The 12,752-nt window shown below is 39.6% G+C and overlaps 1 protein-coding gene across 1 annotated transcript in view; it reads right to left on the bottom strand.

Moving 5' to 3' along the window:
- Positions 1 to 12,752, bottom strand: part of EPHA6 (EPH receptor A6) — an 862,386-nt gene that overhangs the window by 282,186 nt on the left and 567,448 nt on the right. Inside the window, exon 10 of the mRNA XM_069100744.1 lies at positions 2,511 to 2,636. Coding sequence (XP_068956845.1) covers positions 2,511 to 2,636 — 126 coding nt within the window. The remainder of the gene's footprint in view (positions 1 to 2,510; positions 2,637 to 12,752) is intronic.

A 12,752-nucleotide genomic window follows, 5' to 3' on the forward strand; every position in this document is an offset into this window, starting at 1 on the left:
ACATGCTTGTTTTACTTTACTGATAGTAACTGAAAGGCCTTTGAGCATGTTGTTAGAATAGGGATAGGAATGGGAATTGTGATTTCATTGTTAATGGGGATTTCCCTATAGGGCAACTCCCTTTAACAATGTGTGTCAGACAAGTCAACTTCTGTATAACTTATGGTCTTAGAGAGTTGCCTAGAGAGCACTGAGAGGTTAAGTGACCTGCCTCATGTATCTGTCAGTTTGTACTTGAACCCAAGGCTTTAAGACTTAGAGGCCTACCTTCTAAAGCCTATGAAAACTATGCCATGCTGCCTCTCTGGTGTTGCTGGGATATATTAAGTTGAAATGAAGAAAGATATGTTGAGGAGAAAATCAATGTAAGGTTATTCAAACGATAAAAATAACCTAATATTCCCTCCCAGGGCCTTAGACTTTACCTAACAAACCTGAAAGTTCTTCCATTATGACTTTTTAATGTTCAGACATCATGTAGATATAATAGAAAAAAATCTCTTAATCGTCATTGCTTGCCTCTGGCAATAGCCATTAGTAATTTTTATCAGGATCAGAATACATATTTTTGGTTGAGAAATGAAGCAAAAAGAAAAAAAGATAGTGATTCAAGAGCTTTATTTTACTCCCCATTCAGGTGCACATAGTAAATGCTTAATAACTACTTTTTTCATTCATTCATTCTGTGCATTTCCTGTTTTTACAAAGTCAGATTCTAAACCCTAAGGATACAAGATCAATTGTAGTTACTTGAGCTTTGAAGGTTGAAGTGGGAACTCAGTTATTATTCTTCTGTGTATGCATGAAGTACATGTTAAATGGAGCAGTGGAAGGAATAATTGGCATTTGTATAACTTCTTAAAGTTTGCAAAGCATTTTACATATATTACTTCATTTGATTAACACAGTTCTATGTGGTAAATGGTACAATTATTATCTTTATTAGTCAGGTGAAGAAATTGAGACTCAGAGAAATTAGTTTACTTGTTCATGGTCCCATAGCTATTATGTGTCAAAGTTAGGACTTGAACCCAGGTTTCTTCTGACTCAGAGGCCAGTGTTTGTTGCTCTATATCATACTATCTCTTACCAGAACATTGAACCCATGACAAGAAGGCTTCTTTTTTAATAATGGCATTGTCACCTACTCTGAGGAAAATCATTTGACCTTTTTCAGCTTCAATTTCCTCATCTTTAAAACTGGAGATAATACTTACATTACTTACCTCACAGTACTGTAAACTGTAAAACACTATGTTAATTACCATGGATTTGTTTTCAAAGGGGCCAGGAAATAATATGAATTAAGTAATGTTTAGTGGAATCCATTTGATCACCTTTCCCATTCTTTATCTGCTTCTTGATCCTGCTTGTAGAATTATGTACTTTCCTTGATTGATCATGAGGATACAATTCAATAGTTTCTGCCCAGAAATCCTCTGACAAAAGGAACAAAGTATTCACTTTTTTTTTGCTTTTTTTTGGAGGGACAATTGGGGTTACGTGACTTGCCCAAGTTCACACAGCTAGTAAGTATTAAGTATATAAGGCTGTATTTGAACTCAGGTCCTCCTGACTCCAGGGCAGGTGCTTCATTCACTGCACCACCTAGCCACCTTTAAAGAATTCACTTTCTACACGTGCTAGGGATCTTCATTCTACTCACTTATTTGACCCAAAAATTAGGAGAAAGAGTTTTATGATTATATTCATAGTGAAGTTATACAATTCACAACAATTAGAAAATGGAGTGTTTTGGTTATCTGAGGATTTTAAGTGCTTTGTATCATAGATTATCAGTTTTAAATGATTGGAATGAGACTAAAATGCACTTTCTATGAAGATCATAATGAACATAATTCAACCTTTCTTCATTGATTCTGGAGGTAATTTAATGTGATTTAAAATCTCAAGGTTAGCATTATGGGTATCTCATCTTTTTACAGGTTTATAGAGATAGAAAGTATATTGAATAGAGATAGAGAGTATATTTGTAGATATAGAAAGTATACACATATGCACACATATATACAGAATATTAGGTTGAATTGGTATATACTGATTCTGTGACAATCTTTTGATGTTTCTTTTAAAACCTTGAAATAAACTTCCTTATTTGTAATATATCTCCTTAATAAAAAAAATTAGAATCTATAATAAAAGAAAATCCACTAAAATACTTTTAAGTTGTACAGATTCTGAATAAATGAAAGATTTTTTAAATTTTTTTCCTTAATCGATTATGAATATAAGTTGATCAGTTTCAGTCTCCATTCCTGTCTTTGATTCAATTACTTGAATAGCTATCATTTAGAATATGTTATGCTGATAAACCAATGACAAATATAAATGCAATAAAGTTTATAAGAGAATGCAGGGTGTCTCAAAAGTCTTAGTTCTTTTTTAAAAGGTTTAGTATCCTAAAATATATTAAGACTTTTGGGGGACACTGTATAATATAACATAAATATAAACAGAAATTTATTTATGAAATTATAGATAAATCTTACCTGCCCCAATAACTCTTTCAATGCGAATCCTTGAAGGGTCTATTTCCTTTGCAAATTCATGCACAGCTAGGGATGGATCTTCATATGTATCTGGATCAATGTAGGTTTTGATTCCTGGGAAGCACACTGTAGGAAAACAGTTTACTTTGGTTTAGACTATTTCAATGACCATGTATGTTTACAAACACTTAAAAAGGAAGATGAACTATCAGACTAGTATGTCTTAATACTAATTCAAATTTTTCCCTAGCTACTTTTTATTAAAATGTATCCTACTTAGCAGTATACCTAAAATTAACTGAGGGGAAGAGTTAAAAGGGAGAAATATTCATAGAATATTAAATTAGGCAGACGTCCTCTTCAAAAACCAAATCACAAGGCCTTCACACTTTCTAAAATTCTACTATAATGCCACAGAACGGTTAAGAAGTAATTGTAAAGGAGGACAGCCCAGCAAGCCGGCAGGAAGCAGCGAGCACAGTGCTCTGGGAGCCGACCCCAGCCACAGGAGCCTGAGGTTTTAGCCCCAGGACAATCCTGACCAGCCACTGGCATGAGGGACTTCAGATCACCAGCAGCTCTGGCAGTTTCCAAAATTATCAACCCATAGATGGTAAGAACAAAATGAGAGGTCAGTGGAGTATAGATTTTGGGAGCTAGTAGGCTGAGAGTGCATCAGCTTTTATCCCCTGGAGGGAGAAGCCTCTGAGGTGCCAAGGCTGTGCAGCTGCTGCCATGTGGCAGCTTCAGCTCCTGGCCTGCAGACTGTAGAGGACCAAGCAACCAGTCTGAGGGGTAATCGCTCTTGCTTTAACCTGCTTGGATATGGATTGCAGTCTAGGGTGGAGGTCGTGGGGTTCATGTCCAGCTTGGCAGAGCATGTGGAGGACTCAGAGAGGGCACCCAACTAATACCTTTGGCAATGAGAAAACCCCAGCATTTGGTATGAAGCCCACCTGTCGGGTAGCAGAGTCCTATTGTGGCAAAAAGCCCAAAAGTCAAGTAATTGAGAGGAACTTAAAAAGGATTTTGAAAACCAAATAAGAGAAGTGGAGGAAAAATTGGGAAGAGAAATGAGAATGATGCAAGAAAACTATGAAATGAGAGTCAATAAACTGACTGAAGAAAATAACACCTTAAAAATAGACTAACTTAAATGGCAAAAGAGTCTCAAAAAGGCAATAAGGAGAAGAATGCCATAAAAAGCCAAATTGGCAGATAGAAAAAGAATCTCAAAAGCTCACTGAGGAGAATCATTCCTTCAGAAATAGAGTGGAGCAAATGGAAGCTAGTGATTTTATGAGAAATCAAGATACTATTAAACAGATCCAAACAAATGAAAAAATAGAAGGCTATGTGAAATATCTCTGATATTTCTGACCTGAAAAATAGACCCAGGAGAGATAAGTTAAAAATTATTGGACTACCTGAAAGCCATGATCAAAAAAAGAACCTAGAAATCATCTTTCAAGAAATTCTCAAGGAGATTTAGGGAGGCAGAGTCAAGATGACAGAGCAGATAAAGGACCTCCATGCATCTCTGGCTTGCAACACCTCCAATTCATGTAAAGGGGAACTCTAAACAAACTTTGGAGATAGAGAATGCATAAAATGACACAGAGAAGCTAACCGACAGCCTGGAAGGCCTGTAGGTATTGACCAGTGCAGGGCTCTGGGAGCCAGCCCCAGCCCCACGCTAGCCAGAGGTTTTAGCCCCAGGGCAGGCCTGACCAACCACCGGCTTGAGGGACTCCAGATCACCAGCAGCTGTGGTGGTCCAGAATTATCAACACATAGATGGTAAGGACAAAGTAGGAGGTCAGTGCAGTGTGGACTTTGGTATCCAGTAGTTAGGAGTGCATTGGCTTTTGTCCCCAAGGCAAGGAAGGGCTGAGGGCTGTGGCTTAGCCACCCCCATGTGGCAGCTTCAGTTCCTTGCCTGCAAAGTGTAAGGGGACTAAGCAACCAGTCTGAAGGGCAATCACTTTTGCTTTAATCTGCTGGATCTTGATTACAGTCTAGGGTGGAAGTCCTGGGGTGTGCGACCAACATGCCAGACCATTTGGAGGCTTCAAAGAGGGCACTCAACTAATACCTTCAGCAGCTTCTTGATTTCTCATAAAGCCATTTGTTTCCATTTGCTCCAATCAAATTTTCTTTTTGGAGTTATGGTTTGAACAGTCTGGAAATCACCACAGCTGCTGGTGATTCACTGTCATGAAGTGTGCTCTGGCCACTGCTGCCTCCCTGGGGCTAAAACTGTGGGGCTCATGTGGGACTATGCTTGGCTCTCAGCACACTACGATGAACCTCTCCTGTCAGCTTGCCAGACTGCCTTGAACAGAAGATTTCTCTCTGTTACTTTATGAGTTCTGTAGCTCTAAAATTTGTTTAGACTCACATTTTGTAGGTATTTGAGGTGGTTGTGGGGGGAATTCACAGAATTTCCTGCGTCTATTCCACCATCTTGGCTTTGCCCCTCCTACCTTTCTTCATCTTTCTTGATCTTTCTGTAGCTAGTAACTATTTCGATCATCTTTCATTCTAGATACTTACTACTCCCTTGGATTATGTGACACTGCTGTCTCCAATTTCTTCTGGAGAGATAGAGAATTCAATAGGAAAAATAGTCTGAATCATAAGTAAGAAATTACACAGTGTTTCCAACATGATCCCACACTGCTTAGTGCTATAAAAATCTGCATATCTAAAACCAGTATTATACTAGTGATAACTATATATCACAGAACATCATAATCCCAGAAAAATCAAAATGTTGGTGACCCAAAGGGCTTTGGAAAGATGCAGTATTAGCCTAAGGCTGCTTCAACATTTTAGAAATAATGATATGTGAAAGAAGAGGTGGGAAAGATCTTACAAAGAACACATATGACTCCAAAGGGATGAACAAGAATGAGGGATAGGAGAAAGTCAGAGCAAGACTTTTATCATGCCATGGGGATCATCTATCAAGAAATTAGGTCATGACATTGATAAGAATTGTGCAGTAGGAGAAAGAAGGTGAGGTGAGATTTGTTCTGTGAATGAGAGTGCCCACACTGATAAAATCACATGGCAATTAAGTTATCAGAACAGGGGCACATGTTTTCAAATATATTTTAAGTAATATACTTAGTCTCATTCATACTAACTCTCTTCCTTCAGGACTAAAATTATGCAAGTCTGAGGGCAGTTATGAAACTTTCTATTCTTTTTTTCAGATTAGGAAACTCTAAACCCAGCTAAAGGCAGATGCACCATTACTTTCCAAAGAAAAGTTTTCTCCATCAGTGAAAACACGGAGGGTGTATGACATAGGAGAAAGACTTTGAAGTTTAAGAATCTGGATTCAATACTGCTTCTGGCTTTTAATAGTGTAATCTTGGGAAAATCACTCAAGTTCCCATGGGATTTACCTTCTTTATCTATAAAGGAGTTGGTCAGATTAGATGGCATCCGAGATCTCTTCTAACTCTGCATCTGTGATCATATAAATTTTCATTTTAGCTCTTGATTTTTATGTCTACTTTTGTTTTGAACATTGAGATACACAGAAGAAAGGCATCTGGGTCTTGGCTGTATTCTTAATCTCAGCCTGAAAATCTCAGGAAAGGAAGATCAACAGCTATGGCAGTGTGACCAGGAAAATGATAGGGAAGAGAAGTGAGGATCTCAGCTTTGGAAATAGAATGGGTCCTGGGGCAAGAAGCTACCAAATATTACAAAATGAATTATGTTGCTTCTAATGCCCTGAACTTTGAGAAGGACAAGACTCAAAGCTTATGCTACAAAGGTAAAGAGAACCTTGAAATTTATCTAGTCCAACTTTTTCTTTTGACTACTGAGGACTATGAAGCCCTCAGATGTCAGATCTAGACACATGGAAATTGGTCTTTTACTAATAGTGTAGCAGACTCATGGCTTTAGTAGAATTCAGAAAGAGAAATCCCAGTTAATGATAGTGTGAATATGAAGGACATGGCATAGGAAGCCTGATGCATTTTCTTGCTTTCTTTTTTTGGATGATTTTATTTTTATTTTTTTTCCAATGCTTTATTAACTTCTGGTTTACATCATTCATTTCTGCCAGATTTTGATTTACAAATTTTCCCCCCATTTTTCCCCTACACATTGCCCTCAAATAGCAGTCCCAAGGGGACTTATCCCCTCCTCCAATCTGCTCTTTCCCATATCTTCCCCCTTCCCCCCTCTTACTTTCCAGTAGGCCATGGTGGATCGCTATGCCCCACTGCCTGTATATCTTATTTCCCAATTACATGTAAAATAGTATTAATAATAGCATATATATTTTAAACATTTGATTTTTAAAACTTTGAGTTTGAGATTCATTCCCTTCCTCCCTTGTCACCTGCCCTTCCTGGGAAGATAAGCAAGTCAGTATAGGTAGGACATGTGTAGCTAATTCAAAACATTTCCATAGTAAATATATCGTGAAAGATTGACTATATTTCACTCCCTCCTATCCCACCTCCCACTTGTTGTGTTCCCTACTTTGATACTGTCCATTTTCTTTTCTTTCTTTCTTTTTTTTTTAAAGCAATTGGGGTTAAGTAACTTGCTCAAGGTTACACAGCCAGGTGTTTCTTGGTGGGTGCTCAGTGTCTGAGCCTGGATTCGATCCCAGGTCATCTCGACTCTGGGGCTGGTGCTTTTACTTGCTCTGCTACCTGGCCACCCCTGATCCTGTCCCTTTTCAAAAGTGGGTGCTTCAAACTCCCCCCCCAGCCTGTTATCCCTTCCATTATCCCCCCTCTCATCCCCTTCCCTCCTACTCTCCTGTAGGGTGGGATACACTATTTAGTGTGTGTGTGTGTGTGTGTCATTCCCTCTCAGAGCCAAATTCAATGAGAATAAGGTTGACCCATTCCCTGTTGCCTTCCTTTTCTTCCCCTCCATAGTAACCATTTTGCCTTTCCTCTTTTATATGAGAAAGTTTACCCCATTCTGTCACTCCCCATCTCCTCTCATTATATTCCTCTCTCACCTCTTAATTTCACCTTTTAAGTATCATCCTTTCCTATTAAATTGGTTCTGTGTCCTCTATTTATGCATACCTGTACACATATATAACACATTCACATATGTATTCATATATCCTCCAATATAGACATACATATATTTCTATTCCTTTCACCTATTTTCATACTGAGAAAAGTTTCATCAGTTACAATAACCATTTTTTCATGTAGGAATTTAAATAGTTCAACTTTGATAAGTTTGTTATGATTTCTTTTCCCTGTTTACCTTCTCATATTTCTTGTTTCTTGTCAAATGCAAAATGTCAAATTTTCTATTCAACTCTGTTTTTTTTTTCATCAAGAACACTTGAAAGTCCTCTATTCCACTGAATGACCATATTTTCCCCTGAAACATGATACTCAATTTTTCTGGGTACGTGATTCTTGATTTTAATCCCAGCTCATTTGACCTCTGGAATATCATATTCCAAGCCCTTGGATCCCTCAGTGTAGAAGCTGCCAAATCCTGTGTTATCCTTTTTTTAATGCTTTATTAATTTCTGACTTACATCATTCCTTTCCACCAGATTTTGAGTTACATATTTTCTCTCCATTTTTCTCCTACCCACTCCCCCCAAAATAGCAGTCCTACAGGATATCCCCTCCTCCAATCTTCTCTCTCCCATATTTGCTCCCATACCCCTTCTGACTTTTCCAGTGGATCTCTATGTTCCAGTGCTTGTATATCTTATTTCCCAATTACATGTAAAATAGCATTGATAATAGCATACACACACACACATACATATTTGAATATTTGACTTTAAAACTTTGAATTTCAGATTAATTCCCTTCCTCCCTTGTCAACCACCCTTACTGGGAAGATAAGCAGTTCAGGATAGGATGTACATGTGTGGCTAATGCAAAATATAACATAGTAGATATATCTTAAAAGACTGACTATATTTCCCTCCCACTTGTTCTATTCTCTACTTTCATCCTGTCCCTTTTCAAAAGTGGATGGTTCCAACTACCGCCCCAGCCTGCCCTCCCTTCCATTATCCCCCCTCTCATCCCCTTACCCCATACTCTCCTGGAGGGTGAGATACCCTATTTTGTGTGTATTTCATTCCCTCCTCAAGCCAAATTCAATGGGAATAAGGTTGTCCCATTCCCTTTTGCCTTCCAGTTCTTCCCCTCCATTGTAACCATTTCCCCTTATCTCTTCTGTATGAGATAGTTTACCCCACTCTGTCTCTCCCCATATCCTCTCATTATATTCCTCTCTCACCTCTTAATTTCACCTTTTAAGTATCATCCCTTCCTGTTAAATTGGTCCTGTGCCCTCTATCTATGTATACCTGTAAAAATATATACACACATTCATATATGTATTCATATGCCCACATACCCTCATGTATAGACATATGTCTATATATTCCTTCAACTAATAAGAAAAGTTCCATAAGTTACAATTATTGTTTTTCCATGTAAGAATGTTAATACTTCAACTCTGATAAGTTCCTTATGATTTCTTTTCCCTGTTTACATTCTCATGATTCTCTTGCTTCTTGTATCTCAATGTCAAATTTTCTCTTCAACTCTGGTTTTTTCAATAAGAATGCTTGAAACTCCTCTATTCCACTGAATGACCATATTTTCCCCTGAAACATGATACTCAGTTTTGCTGGGTAGGTGACTATTGATTTTAATCCCAGCTCCTTTGCCCTCCAGAATATCATATTCCAAGCCCTTCGATCCCTCAGTGTAGAAGCTGCCAGATCCTGTGTTATCCTGATTGTGTTCCCACAATATTCAAATTGTTTCTTCCTGGCTTCTTGCAATATTCTCTCCTTAATCTGGGAATTCCGGAACCTGGCTATAATATTCCTAGGAGTTTTCTTTTTGGGATCTTTTTCAGGAGGTGATTGGTGGATTCTTTCAACCTCTATTTTGCCCTCTGATTCTAAAATATCAGGCCAATTTTCTTTGAGAACTTACTGGAGTATGATTGCTATGTTCTTACTTTGAACATTGCTTTCAGGTAGTCCAATAATTTTTAAATTATATCTGCTGGATTAATTTTCCAGGTCAGTGGTTTTTCCCATGAGATATTTCACATTGCCTTCTATTTTTTCATTTGTTTGGATCTGTTTAACAGCATCTTGATTTCTCATAAAGTCATTAGCTTCCATTTGCTCCAATCTAATTCTGAAGCCATGATTCTCCTCATTGAGCTTTTGAGATTCTTTTTCCATCTGGAAAATTCAGCTTTTTAAGGCATTCTTCTCATGGCTTTTTTTGACCCTCTTTTGCATTTGAATCAGTCTGTTGACTGTCATTTCATAATTTTCTTGCATTGTTCTCATTTTTCTTCCCAATTTTTCCTCCACTTCTCTTATCTGCTTCTTAAGGTCCTCTATGGCCTGTAACCAGCTCGTATTTTCCTTTGAAGCTTTTGGTGCACTAGTTCTGACTTCACTGTCTTCCTCCTGTTCCATACTGTGCTCCTTTTTGTCCCCAAAATAGGAGTGTAATGTTGGACTCTTCTGTCTGCTTTGTTTCCTTTGCCTGGTCATGTCACCCTCAGTCACTTGACCCCTAGGCTTTTTGTCACAGTAGGGCTCTGCCACCAGACAAGGAGCTTTTGTCACAAATGCTGGGGCTTTCTCTGCTGCTGGAGGTATTAGATGGGTGCTCTCTCTGAGGTCTCTACATGCTCTGGCAAGCTGGATACACACCCCAGGACCTCCACCCTAGACTGCAACCCAGATCCAAGCAGGTTAAAGCAAGAGTGATTACCCTTCAGACTGGTGCTTGGTCCCCCTACACTCTACAGACCAGGAGCTGAAGGTGCCATGTGATGCTGGCTGGCTGTGCCTGCGCCTCAATGCCTTCTCGCCCAGGGGGCAAAAGCCACGCACTCCCTTTTACTCGTCCTAAAGTCCAGACTGCACTGACCTCTCACTTTTTCCTTCGCATCTATGTGTTGTTAAATTTGGAAGCGGCCACAGCTGGTGCTGATCTGAAGTCCCTTAGGCCGCGCCTGGCCAGTCCTGCCCTGGGGCTAAAGCCTCAGCATGGGGCTGGGTTTGGATCCCAGAGCATTGCTCTGGCCTATTACTGCCGGCCTGCCAGGCTGTCCTCAGCAGGAGGTTAGCTTCTCTGTGTCATTTGGTGGGTTCTGCAGTTCCAAAGTTTGTTTAGATTCCCCCCTTTTACATGGATTGGCAAAGGTGGAAGCAGCAGCCGTGGGGAGGTCCTGCTTGTACTCCGCCATCTTGACTCCACCTCAGATCCTGTGTTATCCTGATTGTATTTCCACAATATTCAAATTGTTTCTTCCTGCATGCTTGCAATATTCTTTCCTTGATCTGGAAATATTTGGAAGCAGAACCTAGGAGTTTTTTTTTTTTTTGGATGTCTTTTACAGGAGGTGATCAGTGGATTCTTTCAACCTCTATTTTGCCCTCTGATTCTAAAACATCCAGGCAGTTTTCCTTGAGAATTTCTTGGAGGATGATTTCTAGGTTCTTTTGTTGATCATGTCTTTCAGGTAGTCCAATAATTTTTAAATGATCTCTCCTGCATCTATTTTCCAGGTCAGTGGTTTTTCCAATGAGATATTTCACATTGCCTTCTACTTTGATTTGTTTGGATCAGTTTAACAGCATCTCGGTTTGTCATAAAGTCAGTAGCTTCTATTTGCTCCAATCTAATTCTGAAGGATTGATTCTCCTCAGTGAGCTTTTAACATTCTTTTTTCCATATGGCAAATTCGGCTTTTAAAGGCATTTTCCCTCTCATTGCCTTTTTGATCCTCTTTTGCCTTTTGAGTTTGTTTATTTTTAAGGTGTTATTTTCCTCAGTAAGGCTGTTGACTCTCATTTCACAATTTTATTGCATAATTCTCATTTCTCTTCCCTATTTTTCCTCCACTTCGCTTATTTGTTTCTTAAGGCCCTCTATGGTCTCTAACCAGCTCGTATTTTTCTTGGAAGCTTTTGTTACAGGAGTTCTGACTTCACTGTCTTCCTCCTGTTCCATGCTTAAACTTTTTTGTTGCCAAAATAGGAGTGTAAAGTTGGGTTGCTCTGTGTATTTTGCTTCTTTTGCCTACTCATGTCTCCACTCAATCACTTGACCCCTGGGCTTTTTGCCACAGTAGGACTCTGCCACCAGACATGGGAGCTTTCATCCCAAATACTGGGGTTTTCTCAGTTGCCAAAGTTATTAGTTGGGTGGCCTCTCTGAAGCCTCCAGAAGCTCTGGCAAGCTGGTCACACACTCCAGGACTTCCACTCTATACTGCAATCCAGATCCAAACAGGTTAAAGTAAGAGCAATTACCCTTCAGACTGGTTTCTTGGTCCCCTTACACTCTGCACACCAGGAGTTGAAGCTGCACATGGGGGAAGCTGCATGGTTACAGCACTTCAGTGGCTTCTCCCTTCAGGGGATGAAGGCTGATGCATTCCCAAAGTACTGGCTTCCAAAGTTCACAGTGGAGTGACCTCTCACTCTGTTCTTGGCATCTATGTGTTCATAATTCTGGAAACCACCACAGCTGCTGGTGATCTGAAGTCCCTCCAGCTGGTGGTTGGTCAGGCCCGCTCTGGGGCTAAAACCTCTGGCTAGCGTCGGGCTGGGCTCAGCTCCCAAAGTGTTGTGGTGGCTGATTCCTGCTGGCCTGCTGGGCTGTCCTCCACAGGAGATTAGCTTCTCTATGTCATTCTGAGCGCTCTGTAGCTTCAATGTTTGTTCAGATTCTCCTTTTACGTGAATTGGGGGAGGTGGAAGCCAGTGCCCCATGGCAGTCCTTTTTCTACTCTGCCATCTTGACTCTGCCCTGACTTCTGCCTGATGCATTTTATTTTTTTTAAACAATTGGGGTAAGTAACTTGCTCAAGGTTACATGGCCAGGTGTTTCTGGGTGGGTGCTAAGTATCTGAGCCCGGATTTGATCCCAGGTCATCCCGACTGGTGCTTTTACTCACTGAGCCACCTGGCTGCCCCTAAGAAATTAGGGTTAAGTAACTTGCTCAAGGTTACTTGGCTGACTGATCCATTTTCAAACATTAACAATGCAGGAATTTGTTTAACTTGACTTTCTATATTTGTTATTAGGGTTTTCCCTCCTTTTTTTTTCTTGTTGTTAGAGTAAATTTGTGGGATTTGGAGGCAGAATGTTTTGAACAATGTCAGTTGTGTATTAAAATAAATTCTGTATTGTCTGTAAGCTTTTTCATTTCAAAGGAGACTTT

This window comes from Petaurus breviceps, unplaced genomic scaffold (assembly GCF_028583685.1).
Source record: "Petaurus breviceps papuanus isolate PSGF00001 unplaced genomic scaffold, PetGlider_PUasm1.0 419, whole genome shotgun sequence".
Lineage (NCBI taxonomy): Eukaryota > Metazoa > Chordata > Mammalia > Diprotodontia > Petauridae > Petaurus > Petaurus breviceps.